This window comes from Lynx canadensis, chromosome C2 (assembly GCF_007474595.2).
Source record: "Lynx canadensis isolate LIC74 chromosome C2, mLynCan4.pri.v2, whole genome shotgun sequence".
In the NCBI taxonomy this organism is placed as follows: Eukaryota; Metazoa; Chordata; class Mammalia; order Carnivora; family Felidae; genus Lynx; species Lynx canadensis.
The window spans coordinates 63,297,008-63,324,755 of NC_044311.2; the positions used below are offsets into that span (position 1 = coordinate 63,297,008).

A 27,748-nucleotide genomic window follows, 5' to 3' on the forward strand; every position below is an offset into this window, starting at 1 on the left:
CACTCAGGTGCCCACCATCATTACCTTTTTAAGCACTGTATAATATTCCATATTGTAGATATTTCATGATTTATTTATTTAACCCTTTATTGATGGATATTTGGACTATTTCCAATGTTTTTGCTACCATGAGACAATACATAATGTACATCTTTATATGTAATTTTGTGCTATTGTATGGGAGTCTCTCTGTAGCCAATTCACAGAATATGCCCTTCATAAATTTTGGTAGCTAGTGACAATTTGCTATCAAAAAAGGTTAGAACCAGTGTATGGCACAGCTACATTGAATGAGAGCATCCCTTCACTCATGCCCTTGCCACCTCAGATATTATGAGTTTAACTTTTTTTCTTGGAATCTGATCGGTGAAATACTAGCTTGGTCTTTTAAATTCTGTATTATTCAAGGGTAAGACTGAATATCTTTATTCAACCACTTTAATCTTTTTTTTTTTTTTTTAATTTTTTTTTTTTTTAATGTTTATTTATTTCTGAGACCGAGAGAGACAGAGCATGAGCAGGGGAGGGGCAGAGGGAGAGGGAGACACAGAATCAGAAGCAGGCTCCAGGCTCTGAGTTGTCAGCACAGAGCCCGATGTGGGGCTCGAACTCACAGACTGCGAGATCATGACCTGAGCCGAAGTCGGTCGCTCAACCGACTGAGCCACCCAGGCGCCCCACCACTTTAATCTTTAAATAAATAAATATTTATTAATAATTGTATATTAAGAGCCATATATTATATATTAATAATTAAATATTAAATTTAATCTTTAAATCTTGTTGATTCTAAATGGTGTGGATATCTCACAGTGTATCTTCAGGCTGAAAATGAGACTACATAATTTAGAATTTAGCATAGTACGTACAATATAGTTAGCATCAATAGTTTGATCATTATCATGAGCTAATGTTATTCTCATTTTTTTAAAGTAAGCTCTATACTCAGTGTGGGGCTTGAACTCACAACCCCGAGATCAAGAGCCTCATGCTCCACCAACTGAACAGTGTTATTCTCAATTTTAATTCTGTGCTGATCACTTCATGCCATTTACTTGCCACTTAGGGTTTTTTCAGTTGGTGGTTTTCAAATTCGTGCACATAGGAATCACGGATAATGCATTTTATTAAAAGAAATTGATATAGAGATAATCCATTAAAATTTTTTTTATTGTACTCTTATACTTTGTAGTGTCTTTACCTGGGCAGCTCTGTTCCCAGATTGTTACACGGCTGTCTCTTTCCTGTCATTCAGGTTACTCAAATGTCCTGTCTCCAAGAAGCCTTTCACTTCTATTCACTTTGTATCTTATTTAGATGGTAGAATGTAAGCTCCACGAGAACAGAGTTCTTGTCTTTGCCATGGAGCTCCAAAGCCTAGAGCAGTATGGTACACTCAAAAAACATTTGCGAATTGTACAGAAGGCTAATAGCAAGCCTTCCCACAGTGTAGTTTTATGTTTGTTATTAGAGATTTAAGCATGGGACGTTGTGGTTTATTCTATTTTTTCCTAACATAAAAGCATCTTTTAATAAACAGGTGCACATAGTAAATTAAATTAATTATCTGATGAAACAGTCTTATCCTTTTATAATGCAATTCAAAGTTCTTTCTCTCTAAATAGCTGTTAAGTGTCCTAATTTTCTGGGGAAAACTACAAAACTATAGCCCCATCCAAGTAAAAGGTTAAACTTTCCATTAAGGTGTGTTGATTCCCATGTGATCCTTCTTACCCTGGTTAATTGTGATACCAGTCTTTTCTTAATTTTAGGTATATAGAACCAGTAGTAATTATTTTTAAGCTCCTTGCAATTATTTTTCAGTTGTAATTGTGTTGCCTTTATTTTTAGCCATATAAGCATGGGGGTTTGCTTATCTGGAGAAAAAATTCTCTCTAGAATCACTGGAAGACAGGACTATAATTTCTCTGGTTTATGAGAAACACTTTCTAGAAGCTAATCTTTTAATTGTGGGATTTTATATTAGGGCGAGTAATGATCATAAGCTTGCTTCATTTCTTTAAGTAGATTTATGACAACTGTTCTTTTTCCTTGTGTTTAAAACCAGTTTTAATGATTTGTTTTGATGTGCCTGTGGGAAAACTGGTTTGCTTAATCTAACTAAACATTTTAGAATGAATAGTAATTTTGTAACAATTGTACCTCCCTTCTCATGTGGGGAAAGAATATGGGGCAGAGAATGATAAATGACTTTATAGTTCATCATATTTTAACTGAGACTGTTTTTCCATAAGGATGTGCTTTAAAAAAATTTTTTTATTGTTTATTTATTTTTGAGAAAGAGAGAGCAACTAGGGGAGGGGCAGAGAGAGAGGGGGAGAGAAGGAGACACAGAATTCGAAGCAGGCTCCAGGCCCTCAGCTGTCAGCACAGAGCCTGACGCGGGCTCGAACTCACGAAACGTGAGATCATGACCTGAGTTGAAGTCGAACGCTTAACCGACTGAGCCACCCAGGCACCCCAAATATTAAGTATTTTCTACATTTCTTTTTTTCTAAAGTTTATTTATTTATTTTGAGAGACAGAACATGCTTGTGCACTTGTGTGAGGCAAGGTGGGCGGAGGGGCAGAGAGGGAGAGAGAATCCCAAACAGGCCTTGCAACTGCAGAGCATGATGAGGGCTTGAACTCACAAACCATGAGATCGTGACCTCTGTCCCTCTCCCCGACTTGTGCTTTCTCTCTCTCAAAATAAGTAAGTAAGTAAGTAAGTAAGTAAGTAAGTAAATAAATAAATAAATAAATAAATAAATAAATAAATAAAAAATAGTGCATGTTAACAAAAATATCGATTTGTTTGAAGGAAAAAAATGTCTCTGTGGATCCTCAGATCCCCCTAATAGCCGCTATAAACAAATTGATGATCTTTTCATGTGAATGTACAACTAGAAGGTATAGGGTAACACTTTTTTTCTTTCTTACAAGTAGCCAAATACTGTACAAGCTGCTATTTAACCCACTTTTTCCTTTAACATCTTGTGGATATCTTTCTGTGTCAGTGTATGTAGATTTATATAACGTTTATACAATGTGACTGTACATAACTTTTTTTATCATCACATTCAAGAAATTTGATACTGACATATTATTTAACATATGGTCCATATTTAATTTTTTTAATATCCTTTTTCAGTTTCTTTTTCATTTTTCTAGGACTTTTTCCCCCTGGATATAATCAATATTGATGTAGTGTTTTTGGCTCTCATGTTTCTTTGGTTTCTTTCTTTCTTTTTAAAATTTTTATTTAGTTTATTTTTTTAATTTACATCCACGTTAGTTAGCATATAGTGCAACAATGATTTCAATAATGGATTCCTTAATGCCCCTTACCCATTTAGCCCATCCCTGCTCCCACAACCACTCCAGTAACCCTCTGTTTGTTCTTCATATTTAAGATACTCTTATATTTTTGTCCCTCTCCCTGTCTTTATATTATTTCTGCTTCCCTTCCCTATGTTCATCTGTTTTGTGTCTTAAAGTCCTCATATGAGTGAAGTCATATGATATTTCATATGATATTTGTCTTTCTCTGATGGACTAATTTCGCTTAACATATACCCTCAAGTTCCATCCACATAGTTGCTAATGGCAAGATTTCATTCTTTTTGATTGCCAAGTAATACTCCATTGTATTACATCTTCTTTATCCATTCATCCATCTTCTTTATCCATTCATCCATTGATAGACATTTGGGCTCTTTCCATACTTTGGCTATTGTTGATCGTGCTGCTATAAATATTGGAGTGCATGTGCCCCTTTGAAACAGCTTACCTGTATCCCTTGGATAAACACCAGTAGTGCAATTGCTGGGCCGTAAGGTAGTTCTATTTTTAATTTTTTGAGGAACCTCAATAGTGTTTTCCAGAGTGGCTGCACCAGTTTGCATTCCCAGTGTGGTTGGGCATAATTTATTTAATCCTCCTTTGATGGATATTTGAATTATTTGTAGTGTATAAAAAATATTAGTGCAGAGAATATCTTTGTGCATATGTTTTTTGGGCACCTGCACTGTATTATTTATAGGGTGAATTGCCTAGAACTGATGTCCAAAAATATTGTACCTTTTGTTATATTTTTCAGCAATAGCATATGTAAGTTATTTACAGCCTGTAAAAGACTATGTGAGGGAAAAAATAGATGATTTGCAGAGAGTGGGAGAGGATATAATTTGGATGTAGTTCTTTGTTTTTTTTATTAAAATTTTTTTTAATGTTTGTTTATTTTTGAGAGAGAGACAGAGTATGAGTGGGGTAGGAGCAGAGAGAGAGAGGGAGACCCAGAATCCAAAGCAGGCTCTAGGCTCTGAACTGTCAGCACAGAGCCCGATGCAAGGCCTGTACTCAAGAACCATGAGATCATGACCTGAGCTGAAGTCAGACGCTTGCCTACTGAGCCACCCAGGCACCCCTGGATGTAGTTCTTTAATTCATGTTACTGTTGGGTTCAGTAGGTGAGATTCATGGAAATTTGAAATGCAGGTAAGCATTCTTTGACATAAAGAGTATATGTGGAGTGTTTCTGAATCTGCGAGGTTAAATGATTAAATCTGATGTGTTCATAGGGTGGACAATTGAATGTCAAGATGTAGCAAAACCATACTTAGGATGGAAGGAAACATTTCATATGATATTTTACAAACATCTTTTAAAAAAATTTTTAATGTTTATTTCTTGAGAGAGAGAGAGAGAGAGAGAGTGCAAGTAGGGAAGGGGCAGAGAGAGAGGGAAACAGAATCTGAAATAGGCTCCAAGCTTTGAGCCTTCAGCACAGAGCCCAGTGAGGGACTCGAAACCACAAACCACAAGATCATGACCTGAGCTGAAGTTGGATGCTCAACTGACTGAGCCACCCACGCGCCCTGATATTTTCCAAACATCCTTCATCTGATTTTCTTTTAGCTGGTGTGTTAGGAGCGTCATACTTTTTCTCTACCACCCCACATTGTATATTGACACTGTATATTAAGTGGCAAACATGTCAGAAGGAACAGTGAGGAGAAAACTTTCTGACTGAATGTATGTTCAGTGTGATGTCAGTTACCTAGGTAGCAGTATTATGGATCCAAACCTGAAAATTAAAAAATGAAAATTGACATCAATAAGAAAAAAATCTACATACTCCTTGAGCAGATCTTGCCTTGTAATTGGTATTTTCCTTTCGCTTAGAGAACTTCTTTTAAGATTTCCTATAGTAGAGGTTTGCTTTTGATTTATTCTTTCCTCTTTTTCATGTCCTTATTTTCACCTTTAAAAAATGGTTTTATTGAGGCATAACTGACACACAATAAATTGTACACGTTAATATTAAAAGTGTACAATTTGATGAGTTTTGACACTCAGGAAACCATCACCACAAGTGAGATGGAGACCATATCCGTTACCCCCAAGTGTTTCTGTATGCTTTGCAGTTCCTCACTCCTACCCATCCATCCCAAGCAACTACTGATTTGTTGGCTGTCACTGTTGATTAGTTTGCGTTTTCTAGAGTTTTATAGGAATGGAATCATACAGTATGTACTCTTTTTTTTTGTGGGGGCGGGGACTGGTCTGGCTTCTTTCATTTGGCAAAATTATTGATAATGTGTATTGTGTGTATCAGTAGTTCATTTCTTTTTATTGCTGAATGGTATTCCATTATGTGGATCTACCACAGTTTATTTATGTGTTCCCCTGTTGATGGACATTGAGGTTGTTTCCAGTCTGGGGCTATTATGAATAAAACTTCTTGGCAATCACGTATAAGTCTTTGTATAGATATATTTTCTTTTCTCATGGGCATATGTCTAGAACTGGAATGAATGGCTGGATTATATGGTCTATAAATACTGTTTTTTAAAAATAAAGTAGGAAAAGAAATATTTGAAAAAGAGATGAAGTGAGGTATTGTACCTCAGGCAGATTCTCGGGCTGATGATTTTTAGAGAGGAGTTTACATGGAAGTTGAGGGTCTGGAAATTGATACTGTTTTCTTTCTTTCTTTCTTTCTTTCTTTCTTTCTTTCTTTCTTTCTTTCTTTCTTTCTTTCTTTCTTTCGAGAGCATGTGCACATGCAGGGGAGAGGCAGGGAGAGAGAATTCCAAGCACGCTCTGGGCTTCTGCCCAGAGCCCGATGCAGGGCTTGATCCCACAAACCACGAGATCATGACCTGGGCTGAAATCAAGAGTCGGACCCTTAACCGGCTGAGCCACCCAGGTGTCCCTGTGAATTGATACCTTTTAAAAACTGTCTCTGCCTGGTCATCATTGGAAAGTCTTCCTACACTCCCAGGGGTAGAGTACTCCACACAGAAGACAGCTAGATGACTTAGAGAAGTACTCAAATATTTCTTTTAGTTCTGGCCTCTGCCCCAGCTCTGTGCTTTAGGTGTTCTGCCTGGTAAGCTCTGGCTGCTGCCACTTATATAGCAGGCTGTGTGGATGCCTGACAGGCAGAGGGATCAGATGGGGGCCCACGTAGGAGAAATCCCTTGCAGTGGTAGGATGGAGATGAGTTAAAAGGCGAGGCAAGCAAGAGTGGCCGTATGAGCCTGATAAGGCACCAGGACTCCCAAACTTGTGCTTTGTTCTATGGCGAGGTCTGGCCTTCTTGTTGGCATTTCCATCTCTGATTACATTGTCTTCCTTCCCTTTCTAAGGGACAACTACTACCATAGGTTAAGTTTATAATCAAACTTTTCTCACCCATATCCCTTCATCCCCAGGGAACCACTAATATGCCTTCTGTCACTATTCTATATATATAAATAACAAAGTAGTGCTTTTATGTGCTATTCAATTAATATAAATGGCATTATTCTGAAGCACATATTCTGAAACTGCCTTTTTTCACTGGGCATTGTCTTGTCTCTATGCACATTATTCATGCGCATAGAGAACTAGTGTACTTCTTTTTTTTAATTCTTTTTTTATTGTGGTAAAATATAGCTAACATAAAATTTTAACCGTTTTTTAAGTGTACAACTCAGTGATCTTAAGCATATTCATAATTTTATGTAAACATCCCCACTACCCTCTTCCAGAATTTTTTTTTTTATCATCCCAAACAAACTCTATACCTATTAACTCCCCCCACTTTCCCCCTCCTCACATGCCTTTCTTATACTTTCTGTCTCTATAAATTTGCCTTTCTGTTCCTATGAATTTCTACTATGAATTTGTCTTTAGGTCACCTTTGTTTTTGAAAGATAGTTTTGCTGAGCAAATAATTCCAGGTTAGCAAATTTGTTTTTGCATTTTGTGCACCATCTTCTAGCTTGTATTGTCTCTGATGCAAATCTGTGGTCAGTGGCCTTTGTTTTCTATGTAATGTGTCTCTTGGGCTGCCTTTAAGATTTTTCTCTTTATTGTTGGTTTTAAGAAGTTTGATAACGACGGGCCTTAGTTCACTTTTATTCATGTTTTGTGTCTTAAGATTTATTGAGCTTCTTGGATCCGTGGGTTTTTATGGTTTTCATCAAATTTGGAAACATTTTGGCCATTAGCTTTTCAAATTTTTTTTCTGTCACCACATCCCTTTAGGGGACTGTGGTTAACATGAATATTAGGCCTCTTAAGGTGTCATAAAGCTCACTAATGTTCTGTTCATTTTTTTTTTTTTCCCAGTCTTTTTCTCTGCATTTCATTTTGGGTAGTTTTATTGCTTGTATTTAAGTTCGCCAGTTTTTTCTTCTGCAATGTGTAATCTGCCATTAATCCCATCTAGTATAGTTTTCATTTCAGACGCTATAGCTTTTATTTCTAAATGTTCAGCTTGGGCCTTTTAAAATATCTTCCATCTTTACTTAACATGCCCAATACCTCCAGCTTCTTGAGCATATATTGGATATAATTATACTAACTTTCAGTAACCATTTCTATAAATTTCTTTCATCTGTCAATTCAGGGTTAATTTCGGTTGATGGATGTTTCTCCTGTTGTAGGTCATATTTTCCTGCTTCTTCACATGCCTGGGTATATTTTATTGGATCCTAGACAATGTGACTTTTGCATTATTGGGTATTGGATATATTTGTAGTTTTATAAATATTTTTGAGTTTTGTTCAGGTATACATTTAAGTTACAGCCGATCCTTTGTTGCTTATTTCCAGTATCTTGAACCATGTTTTTTCACTTGTTTTGTATAGTTTTTTTTGTGTTTTAGGTAGAGGGTTAAATCAGTTCTTGTTACTTCATCGTCTCCAGAAGTGGAAGTTGAAGATGGGCAGCTTGATAGGATGGCATATGCTTCTGTAACCACTGATTTCTGCCTCCTAGAAAAAAGGAAGAAACCAGAAATCCATTACTGTTGTGATTGGGCCTAATATTGAAAGGATGCCCACCTAAACACTGTAGCATTCTTGAAAAAATTTTTGCAAATCTATATTTTAAGCAACGCAACCCTTCAAAGCAGGTAATACATGGACTTTCACAAGTGGTATGTAGTATTCTGAACCCAGTATCCAGAGGTGGAATGGCAGCAGAAAGAAGGTCCGGTGGGAACAGAATGAGTCTAAATCTATGGCAGACTCAAACATCAGGGAGAGGAGTGTTGTGATGCTATCTCAGGCAAATGTTAAAGGTGGCCAACCTTGGTTTTATGCTGTGTAGATTCTTTCAAGTGTGGGGCACTGAACTGAGTCATATGCTGAGATACCTAACATAACTATGTTTTAAGTTCTGCGTCTTGTCAGGTTATTTTGTAAATAATTGAACCTTGCATATTTATTAAATACTTGAGGTCCAGTGCCCTAATTTGGTTCTTTCTGTAGGTGAAAAGAACATGTAGATGCATTGAAAAAAAGACTTGATCTGCTGGTTATAATATACAGATTTTATTACCTTGAAATTCATTGATCTGAGCAGATCTCATTCTGGCTGTATGCCTGTTTTAGGATATGAATATGTACTTTAGTAATAGAGTAGGCTTTCAGAAATAGCTTTTCCTCCTGTCTTTTCTTTCATGATGATTCTTCACGGAATGTTTTGCTTCTGAGTTATGTGCCCTGCTTTATCAGGCATTAAATAGTTGGCCCAAAAAGGTAATACTTGAACCACAGACATTCAGTCTAATAAAAATAAAATAGATTTGGGTATACATAATACCAGTAATTAACTCCTATTTTCACACTTCCTTGTGATTATTCAAAAGTGTCGATCTCTAGGTAAATACTGCATGCAGGTACTTTACATGGTCTAGGTTTCAACGAACAGCAGGCAGGTATCGGTCTGGCAAAAAGACAATGTCTAGCAGAAGGAAAAGATTGATTTTTTAAAATATGGTTATAATGATACTTTCTTTATTTTAATTTTTTGTTTTTTAGAGAGAGCATGTACAAGAATAGAAGGGACAAAGGGAGAGGGAGAGAGAATCTCAGGCAGGCTCCATGGCCAGCACAGAGCCCAATGCGGGGCTCAGTCTCACAACCCTGAGATCGTGACCTAAGCCAAAATCAAGAGTTAGATGCCCAACTGACCGAGATGCCCAGGCGCCCCTGGTTATAATGATACTTTTAACAATAGTTAATTCCATTCATGGCATTTAATCAAAGTGCAATAATTAAAGTCACATGTATAATGGACCAAGCGTACTATGAGTTAACTTTAAAAATATGATCTTTAGTTTTCCCATCATCCTCACAATATAGGTAATGGCCCTCTGTAGAGAGAGATAAATATATATACACACATCTATATACATATGAATGACATACATGTATTTCTTATTGTTTAAACACAATCTGAGGTGAGCTTAAATGTATTTAAAATGTATTTAGTTTCCTCACCTGGGGAGTTGTAAATGAAGTGTTAATTAAATTTCAGACTCCTATCTCTAGAATTCTTTGAATATTTCATTATTTAGAATTAATTTAGTCAACTGGCTTATTTGTCTAACTGAAAGAATAATTTACACACTTATTGATGTGTGAAATTCTCATTATTTTTATACTGCTTTTTTATTTTTGGCTTACACTTAAATCTACTTCTGTAGAAACAAAAGTTTTTTTAAAGCAATGTCAAAAATGAAATGTAATTATATTGCCTTTCACTTTCATAAATGTGGCAAAACGGGAGAAATTTGCGTACTAAAAAAGTGAGTCTGTGTTTATTTCTTTGAGGCAAGCAAAGACAGACTTTGTTTTTGGACTAGACTGTTACTTTGTTATCAGACTCACTTTTATAAAAATGCTGCAGTAAACATTTTTTTCTAAAACAGTTGCACTGAGATATAATTTATTACTTAAAGTGTATAATTCAGTGGTTTTTAGTATATTCACAGAGTTGTGCAACCATCACTGTGATCAATTTCAAAACATTTTGTCACCCAAAACATAAACCCCGTGGTCATTAACATTCACTACCTATTTCCCTCTAGGTTCTTTACCCTCCACAGCCCTTAGATCAAGGTAACTACTAATCTACTTCGTGTTTCTATACACTTGCCTAATTTAGACATGTCATATCCATACTTACTCAATTTTGATGGACATTTGGGTTTTTTTTTCACTTTTTGGCTGTTATAACTGGAGTGAACATTTGGTTTTAACTTTTTGTGTGGACATAGGTTTTCATTTCTCTTTGATACCTACCAAGACTGGAACTGCTAAATCATCTGATAACTATGTTCCATCTTTTAAGGAGCCCCCATTGTGTTGGCTGAAGTGGCAACACCATTTTACATTCCCACCAGTAGCATATGAGGATTGATCCCAGTTTCTCTGCATCCTCACCAGTACTTGTTATTGTCAGTATATTGAGCGCTGATCCAAAAATGGTTTATCTGTGTAACATGGTTGGGTCATTTTGAACTCGCTGTTTTTCATCTAGCCACTTGAAGACACCTATAACACCAAGTTATAAAGTGAGCAAATGAGAGCACCGATCTTTCTTTTATGTAGATAATACTCAAACCAGAAAGTGTATTGGAAGAAAAGATTTCATCCGTAGTCACAACGTAAATTTTGTGTTTAAATCTAGGAATAAACTTTCATTTTTTTTTTTTAATGTTTATTTATTTGAACCTGAAGCAGGCTCTAGGCTCTGAGCTGCCAGCACGGACGTGGGTGTCAAACCCATGAACTGTGAGATCATGACCTAAGCCGCCGTGGGACGCTTAACCGACTGAAGGTTCAGTCTAGGAATAAACTTTAAAGAAATGTGTAGAAACCATATAAAGAAAACTGAAACAGAAACAACTGGATGCCATAAGCAAAACTGTGGATGAATGGGGTGAGGAAGAAGCGTCATGTAAAATGAGAGCTCCCTACAGATGAATCTGTAAAGAGCACGACCCCCCCAGAAATTTCTATTCTTTTTTTTTTCATTTCTTTTTTTTTTTTTTTTTTAACGTTTATTTATTTTTGAGACGGAGAGAGACAGAGCATGAACGGGGGAGGGTCAGAGAGAGGGAGACACAGAATCTGAAACAGGCTCCAGGCTCTGAGCTGTCAGCACAGAGCCCGACGCGGGGCTCGAACTCACGGACCGCGAGATCATGACCTGAGCCGAAGTCGGCCGCCCAACCCGACTGAGCCACCCAGGCGCCCCACCCCCAAAAAAATTTCTAATAGGATGTTTTTATTTTTTTTTTATTTTTTTTTTCAACGTTTATTTATTTTTGGGACAGAGAGAGACAGAGCATGAACAGGGGAGGGGCAGAGAGAGAGGGAGACACAGAATCGGAAACAGGCTCCAGGCTCCGAGCCATCAGCCCAGAGCCCGACGCGGGGCTCGATCTCCCGGACCGCGAGATCGTGACCTGGCTGAAGTCGGACGCTTAACCGACTGCGCCACCCAGGCGCCCCAACTAATAGGATGTTTTTAAAACTGACAATTTTATCTGGAAAAATAAACAGGAAAATTCTGGCAAAGGAAATGTAAAGAGGGAAGATTTTTCCTAATTTTGTATGTCAAAAAATACCATAATCACATATATAAGAGTAGTAACAACTGACAGAAAATGTTTGTAACATTTACAGAGGATTGTTATCTCTAATATAAATAATTAGGTCAAAAAGAAATAGATGAAAAATCTACTTAAGGGGGTCTAGATAGCTAATTCATGAATGACAAAAAAAACAGGGGGTGCCTGGGTGGCTCAGTCTTTTAAGTGTCCGACTTTGCCTCAGGTCATGATCTCACTGGCTCTTTAGTTTGGGCCCATGTTGGGCTCTGTGCTAAAAGCTCAGAGCCTGGAGCCTGCTTTGGATTCTGTGTCTCCATCTTTTTCTGCCCCCTTCCCCCCTCCCCCCCCACACTCACACTCTGTCTCTCTCTCTCAAAATTAAATAAACATTAAAAAAATTTATAAATGACAAAACTCAGAAATTACTAACAATTAACGAAACAAAGATTTTAAAAGAAGACATTTTCACCTGTCAGATTAGAAGATACTTAAAATTTAATGATTACTTGTAGGATCTTAGGATAGATACACTTAGTTGACTGCATTTATGATAACCTTTTTGGAGTTACTGTCATTCCAAATTTTGGAATAATTGTCAAAATTTTAAATGGGCACACTTTAAACCAATCAATTATCATGAGAAGTATCATGAGAAGTTATTCAAACATAGGAAAAAATTCATTTCAAGAATATTTACTATTCACTAATAAAAAAGGACTGAAGTACTGATACATGTTACAACATGGATGAACCTTGAAAACATTCCAAGTGAACAAAGACAGACATAAAAGACCACGTATTATGTGATTCCATTTATGAAATGTCCTGAAAAGGCAAATCTTAGATACTGAAAATAGATTAGTGGTTGCCTAGGTCTGGCAGTAGGAGGAGAGGGTGGGGGGGAAATGGGGACTGACTGCTAATGGGAAACGAGCTTTTTTGAGGAGACAATGAAAATGTTCTAAAATTGATTGTATCGAGAGTTGACAGCTCTGTGAACAGACGACCATTATACACTTCAAATAGGTAAATTGAATGCTATGTGAATTGTATCTCAATAAGATAATTATTAAAAATTAGGTTATCTTTAGGCTTTTCATAAAATGTGAAATATTATCCCCTTTAGGTAAGGCTGTTCAGAAGAGGCATTTATTCGTCCTGGGTCTTGTAAGATTCACAGGATTTCAGGATTCAAATTGAAAGATGGTAGTAAGGTGTTTGTTACATAACAAATCACCTCAAAGCCTAGTAGCTTTAAAAAACCCACCACTTTATTTATTTTTTTTTTTAGTGATTTTTTTTTGTGAGAGAGAGAGAGAGAAAGAAAGAGAAAGAATCTTAAGCAGGCTACATGCCCAGCACGGAGCCCGACACAGGGCTCGAACCCAGGAACTGTGACATTGTTACCTAAGCAGAAATCAGGAGTCAGATGCTTAGCTGACTGAGCCACCAGGTGCCCCAGTCCCACTACTTTATTTTGTAATCTCTCACACTGGTCTCAGTTGACTGGCTGTGCTAGTCTCACATGAGGTCTCTCATGCAGTGACAATCATATGGCAGCTGGGTCTGGAGTGACATAGAGGCTCATCTGGGATACTGGCCTAGTTGGTTTTCCCTCTCTGTGTAACCTCATCACAATGAGGTGGTGTCTTGTTGATTTTCTTAATGATGAGTGATACTGAACATCTTTTCATGTGCTCTTTGACCATTTGTGTATCTTCTTTGGAGAAATGGTCATTTGTTTTTTCCTTGCCTTGCTTTTGGTGTCATAGCCAAGAAATCATTGCCAAATCCAGTGTCATGAAGCTTTCTCCCTATATTTTCTTCCATGAGTTTTGTACTTTTCACTCTTGCATTTAAGTCTTTGATCAGGTTTGAGTTAATTTTTGTTAATGGTGTAAGATAGAAGTTCAACTTTATTCTTTTGCATACGGTCATGTTTGGATATGTTATTGTGAATTTTTGTTAGTTTTTATAGGTGTATAATGATATTGTGATCATATTAAGAAATTTTAATCTAGACTTATAAGGATTTGTTCACAATGCCATGGTGGAAGGGAATAAGTGAGTGGGTACATAGGGGGAAGCAAAATTTGGTAACATGTTTGAAAATTTCCAAAATGAAAAGTTAAAATAGAGTTGGTAAACTAGGGGGATGGTGTTTTAGAAACCTAGATGCAGTTCTATCCTATAGATGGTTAGTAGGGAACTTTGTTAGATGCTATAGAGAGATCAATTAGAATAAAGACAGAAAAGATGCTATTGGTTTTAGCAGCTCTTTTCATGACCTTGGATATAGCAGTTTTTGTAGAGTGTTTGGACTAAAACCTGATAGCAGAATTTTGAGAAATTCATGGAGGACAGGAACACGGAGAAAGCAGGGTGGGGTCACTCTGAATATTAGAAAAGTTATTTCTAAAAATTTTTTTAATGTTTATTTTTGAGAGAGAGACAGAGAGAGAGTGAGTACAAGTAGCAGGAGGGGCAGAGAGAGGGAGACACAGAATCTGAAGCAGGTCCCAGGCTCTGAGCTGTCAGCACAGAGCCTGACGCGGGGCTTGAATTCCTGAACCACAATATCATGACCTGAGCTGAACTCAGATGCTTGACTGACTGAGTCACCCAGGCACCTCAAGAAAAGTTACTTCCAGAGGTGCCTGGGTGGCTCAGTCTGTTAAGCATCTGAGTCTTGATTTCGGCGCAGACATGATCTCACAGCCTGTGAGATGGAGCCCTGCGTCATACTCTGTGCTGACAATGCAGAGCCTGCTTGGGATTCTCTCCCTCTCTCTGCCCCTCTCCTGCTTCCGTGCGCATGTGCTCACTCTCTTGCTCTCTCAAAATAAATAAATTTTAGGGGCGCCTGGGTGGCGCAGTCGGTTAAGCGTCCGACTTCAGCTCAGGTCACGATCTCGCGGTCCGTGAGTTCGAGCCCCGCATCGGGCTCTGGGCTGATGGCTCAGAGCCTGGAGCCTGCTTCCCATTCTGTGTCTCCCTCTCTCTCTGCTCCTCCCCTGTTCATGCTCTGTCTCTCTCTGTCTCAAAAATAAATAAACGTTAAAAAAAAAAAATAAAAAATAAATAAATTTTAAAAAGTTGTTTGTAATAAATCTAAAATATTGTAAACCCGTGATTTAAAAAGTACAAAAGAAAAGTAAGAAGTCAAAGATCAAAAGCCCTACTCTGTATTTTTCCCCTTCTTCTCACCCACCCCCTCCAGTTTCAGTCTAGGGTTTGCTCTTGAGGGTGTGGCTACAATGGAATGGCAACCCGAGTGTGAGGGAGATTGTTGAGAGGGAGATTCAAACATGCCTGTGCCTGAGAAGAGCTAGTGGAAGGAAAGGAAAAATGCAAATGGAACTGAAAGGGCTAATGGGATAAGGCCCAGAGGAAGGTAAAAGGAAGAGATTCAGTAAGGGAGTCGCCAAGTTGGAGAAAGGTACAAAGGCACTCATTTCTTTGAGACTGGAGGAAAGGAGATGGCTTCATTTTTCTCTCGTGAGTAATAGACATAGTTCTCTACTGAGAGTGACTGAGGTTTGGATAGGGCCGGTGGCATCTTGTGTGTGGTAACATTTGGTGTAACCACAGGAATGAGCAGAAGCATTGCAGTGTGGAGGACCCAGCTCGGGCCCCAACTGGGATCTAATTACTTTTTCATTGAGGAATGCCATCATTCAGGGAGATGTGCCATCTCAATCTTTGCCAGGGTGACTCAGTTCTTTGGCTGGTTGACTAGGGAGGTGTTTCTTCCTTAGTCTTTCTGTGTGTCCATTTACTAAAATGATGCGTTTACATTTAAAAGCAGCTCAGATTGGACTGCTGTTCAGTCCAGAGTACTTAGTAGCTGTGCTTCCTTTCTGTGAGCCTCTTGAGCAGGCTCTCAGGTGAAGGAAAAATTTGACAGAATGATTACATGGAGACCTCTAACCGACCATATTGTGGCAGTGAAACCACTTTCACTTCCTCCTCTAGAGAGATAGGTAACAGAAAACTTGTCCCTGGCAGTTAGTCATACTGTAGTGACAATCCAAATGTGGTCGGGGTAGATTGTTTGCTATATTTTGCATATACTTTATATATTATTGAGAATTAAATGGCTTATATGTATCAAATTTGGTATCTATGAATTTCATGTAATATTTTTGGGAAATAGAAATGGAAGTTATGTAGCTACTTTAGAGAATAGAATTGGCTAAAATTTTAAGTATCTAAAGACTTGGCCTTGTCAAATATTACTTTATGTATATATGTGTTTTTCCTCAAGATTTTATGTAATGGAAATTGTTTACTAAAACATCACATTTTAGAGGATTTAAAAAGTGAGCTTTGCTTTACTTTACTTTTTATATTTTTTAGGAGACCCGTGTACAGTATCATCTCAGTTGGAGTTAGAAGAAGCCTTTAGGCTTTATGAGCTAAACAAGGATTCTGAACTCCTGATTCATGGTAAAGGACTAGTCATTTCTTACTCTTCTAGAGCTGTACTTTTTTTTTTAATAACCCTGTATTCTTGTCCATTTTAAAACATCATCATGATGTCATTTGCTTAATCTCTATCCCTCATTGCTATGTAATTGTTCAGATTTAGTCTCTCAAATGCTAGAGAAAATAAAATCACCTTATAATCTTGGGAAATTTGTTATTTGGGTTTGCCTTCTTGGATATTACACTGAATATCTCTCAGGTTTTCACAGCAAAGTGTAGGATAGAATTTAAAATTGAGTGCCCACTGGAATTCTCCTAAGTCATTCCCTTGCAGTTTTGTAACATGTGCAAATAATGATCTCCAAAGAGAAGGTATCTTAAATGTCCTTTCTTTTATTTGAAGGTTAGCAGTGAAACTATTTACATAGTTATAGAGATTACGTAGTTTTCTGCAAGCCTGCAAGTCGGATTGCGGTACAGAAGAAGAGACGAAACTCAGCCATCATGTAACTGGTGCACTGTAGACCTAGTTATAGAATCTAGGTCTTCTGGTTCCAAATCTATGTTCTTTTCATTCTACTGGGCTACCCCTCAAATTTTGTATGCACTGTAGAACCCACTTAATATGGCACATTTAGTTGCAATTCGTTGGCAATATTTCATGAAACATTTTTAGGAGCTTTTGGAGACCAGACCTAGGGAACTCTTTAAAACTCAAAACAAACATGAATCTCCCATAAGTATAATGAGTCAACACCTTGTTATTATTCCCATATACTTTTCTTTACAGTGTGTCTTTCAAAAGTGACTAGTTTGATATTCTTCTGTCTTCAGAATTTGACATAGTGACTTCCAAAGGGATCCATAGTCTAATTTGTTGAGATCCTAGCAGAATTTTAGTAAGTCATCCATTTTGGGGGTCCTCTCTTTTTAGAATAAAACTGCAGTGAGTGTTTAAAGAAGTGACTGATCAATAGTATTAAATAGTTTAAGTTTGGTTTGGTTTTCTGAAAGAGCACGCACCAGCAGGGGAGGGGCAGTGAGAGAGGGGGAGAGAGAATCTTAAGCAGGCTCCACACGCAGCACAGAGTCCGACACAGGGTTCGATCTCATGACCGTGAGATCATGACCTGAGCCGAAATCAAGAGTCAGACGCTTAGCCAGCCGAGCCACCCAGGTACCCCACTTTTGTTATTTTTACCCTATATCACATATCTGTTTTTAGAAGTTGGCTTATATTTCAACTTTTAAGAATATGTTAGCAACTGTGCTTCCCATACTCTATATTCTTTATTAAGCCATGTCCTTCTGTACATCACAGACTACAGCTGGTTGTCTAGTTCATAAATATACTATGTCTTTATATTCTGTCTCTTTATAAAAATGGCCTGAATTATCATGTTTATAAATTTACAGTTTATAAGATAAAACTTATATTTTGTTGGATTTGGGTACATGTTAATCTTGTGAACTTATTCTTAAACTTAGTATACATCTTTTAAAAACTGTAATGGTTTATGTTCATATTTGTATACATTTTTGTAATTTAATTTTAATTCTTCATTGTAGCAAACTTTACACTACAACAGAGATTTAAGGAAATAGTTAATTTCTCTAAGGACAAAGGAATCAATTAGTAATGTTAACAGGGAGTAGAATGAATAATTTGAGCTTCTAATGCATTTGTTTTTGGATGTTCACTTTCATAAAAACTTCTTCATATAGCCTTGGTAAAATGGATCCCTTGAAAAAATATTGACCGTATGCTACGTATCTTATGTCAAGAGAGGGTAAGGTTGAAATTTGGGTCAACGTTTTTGATATTAGAATTTGACATTCTATGTAATTTGTGTGTTTTAAATATGCTGTATTAATTTTAGTTTATTTTCTTTCAGTCTTCCCTTGTGTACCAGAACGTCCTGGAATGCCCTGTCCAGGAGAAGATAGTGAGTGTGTATATATACTTCATATTTTTGAGAATAGAGTTATTTATGGTACAGTGGCACAAGTGAAAAGAAATCAGAAATAGAACTTTTAGTCCGTTTGATTTCCTTTCCATTCTTCAGTCTAATTTAGTATATCTTAGCAACTGCCTAAACTCTACTTTTGCCAGATCACAATCAGGCAGTTCTTAGTTACAAGTTACTGACACAAGTGTCTGTTGCATGTTTGAAGAGAAAATTAAGTTAATTTTAAGTCATGTTTCATCCTGGTTTTTAATTTTTGAAATTTTCAAACTTGTGGAGAAGTTGAAACATTGAAAACAAAGATACAAAGATATCTTTTGCCTCCATTCACTAATTATTAACATTTTCTATGTTTCCTGTATGTCTGCATCTGTATGTGTTCACACATAGGCAGAGGTGTATATACATTTTTATTTTTTTGGTGTACCATTTGAAAGTAACAAGATGCTTCATCTCTGAATACTTGAGCTTGTGTAGTTAGAAATTGTTAGGGATTTTCTCTTGAATGTCCAAGCTGATGGTTCCCGTTAGTGAGAGGAATTGAAAGTTTGTGTATATAAACACTTATATACAGTCAGTAGTTATTGCCTTTGATATCCAGTGTAATGTATTATTGCTTGTGGATACTACTCATTTTCATTTGTGGTTTCTGCACATATCCATGACTTTAGAGAGAAAAGTAGTAAATGTTTTCCTTTGAATTAAATGAAAGAGTTCTAAACTTTCAGCTCTGTGACTCTTCATGCAACCTGGTGAGAAGGAAAAATTAAACAGCTATGAGTGTTTGTATACAGAGTTGATTGGGGGCTGTGTAATATATATAGGAAGATGGAGAAATATAAGGAAGTAGGTAGAGCCTTGAAGCTCTAGTGAAAAATTTAGGTTTGGGTTCAGCTGAGAATATTTTGCTGGAGTTCCAGTGGTGGATGGACCAAAGCCAGTGTAGGCTGCCTTTACACAGCTGTTGGAGAGGCAGCTATGTTCTTTGTCCGGGCTGCATTTTTGAAAGACTTGCCATTGTAGCAGGTCTTGGTTCCAGAGTCCCATCTCCAAATCGATCATGGGTCTATAGCACACTTTCCAGATAAAGTAATAATTTCCTAACTTTTCACTATATTTCATGCTCATATTCACTCTTTAAAATTTGCTGGTGGGGATTTGATACCACTTCTCCCCTAGTATAATAAATGTTACTAAACTAGAGCATGGAGGAAGATTAATCACTATTAATATGGTCTCTTGGCTCTTTTAATTCCTCGGCAACATTAATATGCTTAAATTTAAGGTATATCAAGTTGTAGTTTCATGAAAGCTTCTGAAGATATTTCAGGTTAAGATATTGTTAACAGAAACTTTCTGCTTTGGTTACTCCTAACAGAATAGATAAATAAAAATTAAAGCATTTATATTTAGGGTTCTGTATTATGCCATCTTTAGATTTCTAATTTAGAGCATTTCAACTGGTCTGTTTTATCTTAATTTTAAATTCAGTGCTACATTTGCTTTAAAATATGAGTTTAAAAACCTAATGGAATCTTTCCACAGTATTAACTATCACTATGGAATATTACTATTAATGACTGATAGACAATGTATATAATAGTGATCAATTTAACCAAAATTACACAGGTAGATTAGATTTGATCTTTTGGAACCTCTTAATTTGTTTAGAAAAAGTATTACTGTAAAAACTATTGGGTTAAAGATTATTGGAGGAGCACCTGGGTGGCTGAGTCAGTAAAGCATTCGACTTGGGCTCAGGTCATGATCTCACAGTCTGAGTTCGAGTCCTGCATCAGGCTCTATGCTGACAGCTCAGAGCTTGGAGCCTGCTTCAGATTGTCTCCCTCTTTCTCTGCCCCTCCCCCACTCACACTCTGTCTCTCTCTCAAAAAATAAACATTAAAAAAGTGAAAAAAAAAAAGATTATTGGAGAATATAATATTCCTGAAATTGCAAAATGTCCCTTATAGAACACCTACGAAAAGTAAAATGTGCGTTTACAATGAAGAAAACTAGGAATCACTGCCTTTAACGGAGTGACTGAAACACTAGTAAGTGGGAGTCAGCAATCTGACATTTGTCTATCCCATAATGTGATACAATAAGCAACACATATCGCCTATGTATTATTTTTGCCAAGAGTATTTAATACTGATTCTAATGAGGAAACAGACAAATCCAGAATGTGGGACATAACGTAAGACAACTGGACCCTGTTAAAAAAAAAAAAAGTCAACATCACGAAGACTCAACAACAAATACGGCACTGTGAATATTTCAGCATCCATTAAAGAGACAAAAAAGGTATAGCAACCAAATGCAATGCTTAAATCTTGATTGGATCCTGGAGAGAAAAAGAAAGCTATGAAATACACTCCGAGGACAAATAGGGGAATTTGCCTATGAGCTGTATGTTAGGTGACGATTGAATTAATGTTGATTTTCTCAATCATGGTAATGGTATTGTGCCTAAGCAGAATTAGGGGAACGTCCTTAATCTAAGGCAGTGGATATTTAGGTGTTTAAGGGTGAAGTGGTATGTCTGCAACTTACTTTTAAATGATTCCAAGAAAAAAAGCAGGTGTAGAGGACAGAAAGCAAAGGTGGCATAATGTTAGCAATTGGTAAATCTGTGTGAAGGATGCAGGTGTTTCTTGTTCTGTTCTGTCGATTCTCTGTGGGCTTAAAATTTTTCAAAATAAAAGTTGCGGGAAAAGTTGTGTTAAAAAACACAAAAGCCCGAATGGCTATTTGAACACTTTTACTCCATGGGCTTTGTTTTCATTTAGTTCCTCGATGCATCTATTTTAGTTTTTCACTTTGTTTTTATCCAAATATTTTTTTTCTTGCAGTGAATATCATGAAAAAAATCACAGACTTAATTACAAAAAGACTTTACTCACACTTGCTCTTCTTTTTTCTTTTTTTAACTTTTTATCTCTCTTCAGAATCCATCTACCGCAGAGGTGCACGCCGCTGGAGAAAGCTTTATTGTGCAAATGGCCACACTTTTCAAGCCAAGCGTTTTAACCGGGTAAACCATAGTTTTTTAAATGTTTGATAATTTGAGATATCTATTTTTTCCCTCACTACTGTAAAGTCTCGTTTTCCCTTTTAAAGGAGTAAATAGGGTGACAACATTCCCAGTTTGCCCGAGGGCAGTATCCCTGTTATCTCCAGGTAATTAAAAAAAATTTTTTTTAAATGTTTATTTATTTTTGAGAGAGAGACAGAGACAGTGTGAGCAGGGGAGGGGCAGAGAGAGAGGGAGACACATTATCTAAAACAGGCTCCAGGCTCTGAGCTGTCAGCACAGAGCCCGATGCGGAGCTCGAACCCACGAACTGCGAGATCATGACCTGAGCCGAGGTCGGTGCTTAACCAACTGAGCCGCTCAGGCGCCCCTTGAAGTAATTTTTAATAGCCTCTCCCGTCTTAAAACTGCTCCAGAGTGGATGATTAATTATGTGGTTATCCTAGCTAAAATAAAGTTGGCTTTTTATTTTATTTATTTATTTTTAAGTTTTATTTATTTAGAGACAGAGAGAGCATGTGTGCATGTGTTTGTGGAGGAGGGGCAGAGAGAGAGGGAGACAGATTATTCGAAGCAGGCTCCATGCTGTCAGCACAGAGCCTGATGTGGGGCTTGATCCGATGAACCATGAGATCATGACCTGGGTCAAAATCAAGAGTCAGATTCTTAACCAACTGAGCCGCCCAGGTACCCCGAAAGTTGACTTTTTAAGTATAATTCCAAACATCCAGAAAATAAGCAAAGTTTATTTTGCAAACCAGTTAATGTTGTAATTTTAACTTTCAGTTTTGAATATAATTGCAAAACACTGACCTAGCTTTAACTATGTACCAGGTGCTTTTCCAAATGCTTGACGTATATTAACTCATTTAATCTTTACAACAACTTGTGAGATAGGTACTATATATTTCTATTTTATAGGTGAAAAAACTGAGGTATGGGGCAATTAAGAAACTTGCCCAAGATGATACAGCTAGTAAGTGGCAGAGCCAAGGTTTGAAAGAAATTTCCAGTAGTCCATGTTTTCTCTCCACTTGATAACTACAAATATATGGATCCCATTTCCATTGTAAAACTAGTGTCATGTTCTCGATTCATTAATGTATAAATAAAAGCTACCACCTGAGGTTTACAAAAGTCCTTTTCTCAGTAGCACTAATATTTGAAAACCTTTGAAATAATTACTTTAGGTATTAATCTTTAAGAGAGCAGGGCTTTGCTTTGACTTCTGAACATTCTGGAAGGTTTATGTTTGCTTGGGAGTCCTTGCATAGCTTTTTCTGTCATATGGTTTTCAAGTTTAATTCACTTTTACTATTTTCAATACTCTGAATTTATGTGAAGACTAAAAATTCTTGAAGTTAGAAAACAACATGCTTGCAAATTTCACTCTTGCAAACAAAGCTCTTTTCTGTTTAATTTTCCTATTCTAGCTTTGGAAAAGTTATGTATGATGAAGGGAACTGAGAGAAGAAAGCCACTTATTTTCACTATTTTATGAGCAGAATGTTGGCAAATAATTACGACTGTCTTTTGGTTAATAAAATACTGCTGAATTATTCTTTCCAGCGTGCCCACTGTGCTATCTGCACTGACCGAATATGGGGACTTGGACGCCAGGGATATAAGTGCATCAACTGCAAACTCCTGGTTCATAAGAAGTGCCACAAACTTGTCACAATTGAATGTGGGCGGCATTCTATGCCACCGGTAAGACACAGTTGTCTCTTTTTAATAGAGCATTTTCAGTAACACTACTAGAACAGAGGGCTAAAATACGGAGGTGCTAAGGAATCACAGTTTTAACAGTGTTGGTACAGAATGTAACTTTACAGTCCAGTTGACCTATGGTGAGTTTTGGAATTGTTACTACAAATTTGTAGTATATAGGTAACTTCTTTATTTAATTTGCTACAAAACCATCTGGTCTAAATTAGGAAGAGGTAGGGAAAACCATTTAAGAGACTCTTTTCTCTTTTTTTTTTAAATTTTTTTCAACGTTTTTATTAATTTTTGGGACAGAGAGAGACAGAGCATGAACGGGGGAGGGGCAGAGAGAGAGGGAGACACAGAATCGGAAACAGGCTCCAGGCTCCGAGCCATCAGCCCAGAGCCCGACGCGGGGCTCGAACTCACGGACCGCGAGATCGTGACCTGGCTGAAGTCGGACGCTTAACTGACTGCGCCACCCAGGCGCCCCTCTTTTCTCTTCTTTAAGCCAAACTCATTAGTTTGTAGCTCCCGTTGTTCCGGAGCATCCACACCAAACAGAGATCAGGTAAGAAGAATCAGAGGCTTCATGTTTGCTATTTAAAGTATGAGATTACTAGGTAGAGAGTTTTTGAATTAAAAAATTTTATTTTCACTTTTTCTTTAAATATACAATTAAAACATGTTGGTTATAGAATAAATAGAGAATACGAATGAATAAAGAGAAATTAAATACAAATCCCTCATGAGGGGCACCTGGGTGGCTCAGTTGGTTAAGCATCTGACTCATGATCTCATTCAGGTTTTGATCTCAGGATTGTGAGTTCAAGCCCTGCGTTGGACTCTGCCTGGGGCATGAAGCCTACTGAAAAATTAAAAGTTAAATTAAAAAAATAAAAATAAAAATGCCCCATGAAAAGTCCTATCTAAAGGTAATTGTCTTGGTGTATATTAGTCCAGACCTTTTTCTTTGCAGATTTATATGCATAAACATTAAAAACTTGTCCATTATTCTATATGGATATAGAATAATCTATTAGAATAGATTATAGAACAATCTATATAGAATAATCTATAATCTAATAATTGTATTCATATAGAATAATGGAAAACTTTTAAATACGTTTTAAGAGTAGATATAACAGTATAATGAACTTCCATATATCAATCATCCGGCTCCCACGGGTATCAACTCATGAGTGATATTATTTCAGCTATACACCCCCCCATAAGTGACCTGCTGTCATCCTGTATAATTTTGAAACAAATCTAAAAGATAAGAACTCTTTTAAAAACTAACTGAAAAACAAATTCCTTATATCAAATACTCATCCAGGCAGTGTTCAAAATTTCAGTTGCCTCATAAATGTGAAAATTTTGTTTTTACAGTTTTCATTCTGAATTAGGATCCAACTGAAGTCCATATTTGCAGTTAATTGATATGTGTCCTAGATATTTTCTAACTTACTGATGCTTCCATCTCTTTCTCTCTCTTGCTTTTGTCCCCCTTAAAATTTAAATGTAGAAGAAATTATGTTGTCATTTAAAGTGTTGCAGAATTTCTCTCTTTGCTTCTCCATGGTTATGTTTAAAATGTTTCCCCATCTTCTTTATTTTCTGTATGTTATAGTTGAACCTATAATTAGATTCCGGGTTTTGGTTTCTGTGGGTTGTTTTTGAGACTGCTTCATAGAAGGTGGGGTCTTTATCCATCAGAATGTGCATAATGTTTGATTTGGTCTCATTCTTTTACATACTTTTTAGCAAAAGTGAGATCATATATATACTGTTTTCATCCCATTTTTCTCACTCAACTATGTATTTTGGTCATCTTTCTATATCTGTCTGTCTATATCCCCATCAATTTTAGCATATTTTGTTATATGTCTGTATCATGATTTACTTCATGTGTTCCCTATGGTTGAACATTTGACTTGTTTTCCGAATTTCCCTGTAAAGAAAATCATCATGAACTTTCTGATAACTAAATCTTATTATTTCCTTAAGGATCCAGAAGTAGAATTACTGGCCTAAAGGATATGCATTTTTAAAGAGATCTGGAGACATCTTTCCAAATTGCCTTCTAGAATGAGTGTACCATGTTTATTCATAGTACCTTCTTTGGACATTGTGAAAATAGGTTATTATTAGTGACTCTTGGCTATCAGAATTATTTAGCTTGTTCGTATAAGCTCAGGAATGGGTTTGTAGTTAGGGAGGTGAAAATCCCATCTTAAGAAAAAAAAACAAAGACCAAAATTTGTGAACATAATTTATTCAGGGTACTGTTGATATTCTTGAGTATTCTTAGGTGATGGAATGACTTGTGTACGTTTATAAATGTAGAAAGAAAGGGGCAGGATTAGTGATTATATTGATATTTTAGGATGGATGCTAAACACAATGAAAAATCCAAAGGCCTGTCTTTAAGACAGCCTTAAAATTACAATGGTGTAGGGGAGCCTGGCAGGCTCAGTCAGTAGAGCAAGTGACTCTTGATTGAAATGAGTCCCATGTTGGGTGTAGAGATTACTTTAAAAAAAAAAAATCTAAAAAAAGAAACTATAACTGTATAACTTAATGTTCTTTCTCAAGTTTACCCTTTCTTGCTGGTATTCATTAAACCTGGATCCAAGATTAATGAATTAGTAGCACTTTAGTTTGAGTTAACATTTTTCCTGAGGTTATTGGCAGTTAGTGGGTTAAGTCAGTTTCTAGAAGATATGTCTTTTCCTTATTTGGATCATTGGCACTTTTGAGAATCTTCAGAAAAATGGGAAATCCATGAAATTTTAGGTTTATAGACCATTTTGAAGTGCATCTCTGGACTCAGCTAAGGAACGTATGTACTAATGACTTCTTTTGTTAGAGATGTAAAGTGAATGTGTGGAGCTCAAAGGAAGAATAGTGTAGAAGAGAAACAGATGAGAGTATATAGAAGTTTAATTTGATTGCTAATTGATGGTCTGAAGTTAGTATTCTGTTTCTTCTGTTATCTGTAAAATGTGACTAATGTTACCTCATTCACAAGAATATTGCATGGTTTCATATAATAAAATTAAAGTAAATTAAATATAGTAAAAGCAGTTCTCACTTGTTAAGTTATATTCTTTCAAGCTTAAATTTTAATACGCTGTGTCTCATCAAAATAATGTTGTTTCTGAATTAATAGAGGTATTGGGATTTAAAAAGAATCCACTAAATTACTATATCTTTGGAAATGTTTGTAGGAGCCAATGATGCCCATGGATCAGTCATCCATGCATTCAGACCATGCACAGACAGGTAAGAATCCCACTGGAACTAACCATTGTTCATCAACAAAGTATCATTTAAAGACTTCTTTAGGTAACTCTTTAACTTAAGTTTAAAATCATTTATGTTGTTGCCAAAAGAAGTTAGGTTACCATATTTTGCGGTGGTGTTATCAGTCACAATATTTAACATATACCCGTGGCATTTTAAGAAGACAACTATGTAAATTACAACAAATGACTCTTCTCTAATTCAGGTGAATTTCTTCTGAGAGCTTTTTAAAATTCAGCAAACCTAGTTTTTTCAGTAATGAAAACATACTGATATTGTGGGCCACGTTGACTATGTTCAGGTGATCTGTTTTTCTTAAAAGCTTTATTATCAGAAGTAGAAATTATGGGGGTGCCTGGGTGGCTCAGTCGGTTGAGCATCCAACTTCAGCTCAGGTCATGATATCACAGCTCATGAGTTCGAGCCCCGTGTCGGGCTCTGTGCTGGCAGCTCGGAGCCTGGAGCCTGCTTCAGATTCTGTGTCCCCTTCTCTCTCTGCCTCTAACCCACTCGCATTCTGCCTGTTTCTCTGAAAAATAAATAAACATTAAAAAAAAAAAATTAAGATGTAGAAATTATGTAAAAGATATAGAGATGTAGTATAGAAAATTCAAAAAAGATCATGTGAGTTCCAATGTCAGATAGATACAGAACCTTAAATATGTATCTGGGAAATTTGGAGAGCTGTTAACCAGGACAGAGCATACTGATCTCAGAAGAGTCAAGAAAAGGAAGATGAGGGAGTTTTTCTGGAAGGACAGAATACAGTCTCTTGTTCATGCAATCTGTGAAATGTGGGTGTGTTTTTTTGTTTTTTGTTTTTTTTTTGCCCCAAGTAGTTCCAAGGAATAGAAACCTGTAGTCAAGTTTTTGAGTATGAAGAAAGTGAGGAGTAAAAACCAAAGGCCCCCTCTCTCTATGCCTTAGTCATACTAAAATAATTAAGGTTTATGGAGTCATCCTTGTAGAAGGAATTGATTAATTTGTGAAGAGGAGAAATATTTTTAAAAAAACAAAAATATTTGTTAAAATCAATACTTGGCTGTTAATTGGTTCTTGTTCTCTACTCTCATTAAAGATTAGGAGTTGACTCATAAATACATACAATTTATTACCAGTAGGACAAATATTCCATTTTAAATAGTGAAAACTTGAGGGTGCCTGGATGGCTCAGTTGGTCAAGCATTTGACTCTTTTTTTTTTCTTAATTTTTTATGTTTTATTTATTTTGGGGGGGGAGGGGGAAGGGGTAAAGGGAGAGGGAGACATAGAATCCAAAGCAGGCTCCAGGCTCTGAGCTGTAAGCACAGAGCCTGATGGGGGCTTGGACTCACAGACCGTGAGATCATGACCTGAACCAAAGTCAGACACTTAACCCACTGAGCCACTCAGGCGCCC

The 27,748-nt window shown here is 36.7% G+C and overlaps 1 protein-coding gene across 1 annotated transcript in view; it reads left to right on the top strand.

The window, feature by feature from the left end:
* PRKCI (protein kinase C iota) overlaps positions 1-27,748 on the top strand; it is a 76,843-nt gene that overhangs the window by 20,803 nt on the left and 28,292 nt on the right. The window contains exons 3-7 of the mRNA XM_030329960.2: positions 16,262-16,351; positions 18,226-18,276; positions 21,249-21,334; positions 22,904-23,044; positions 26,275-26,329. Coding sequence (XP_030185820.1) covers positions 16,262-16,351; positions 18,226-18,276; positions 21,249-21,334; positions 22,904-23,044; positions 26,275-26,329 — 423 coding nt within the window. The remainder of the gene's footprint in view (positions 1-16,261; positions 16,352-18,225; positions 18,277-21,248; positions 21,335-22,903; positions 23,045-26,274; positions 26,330-27,748) is intronic.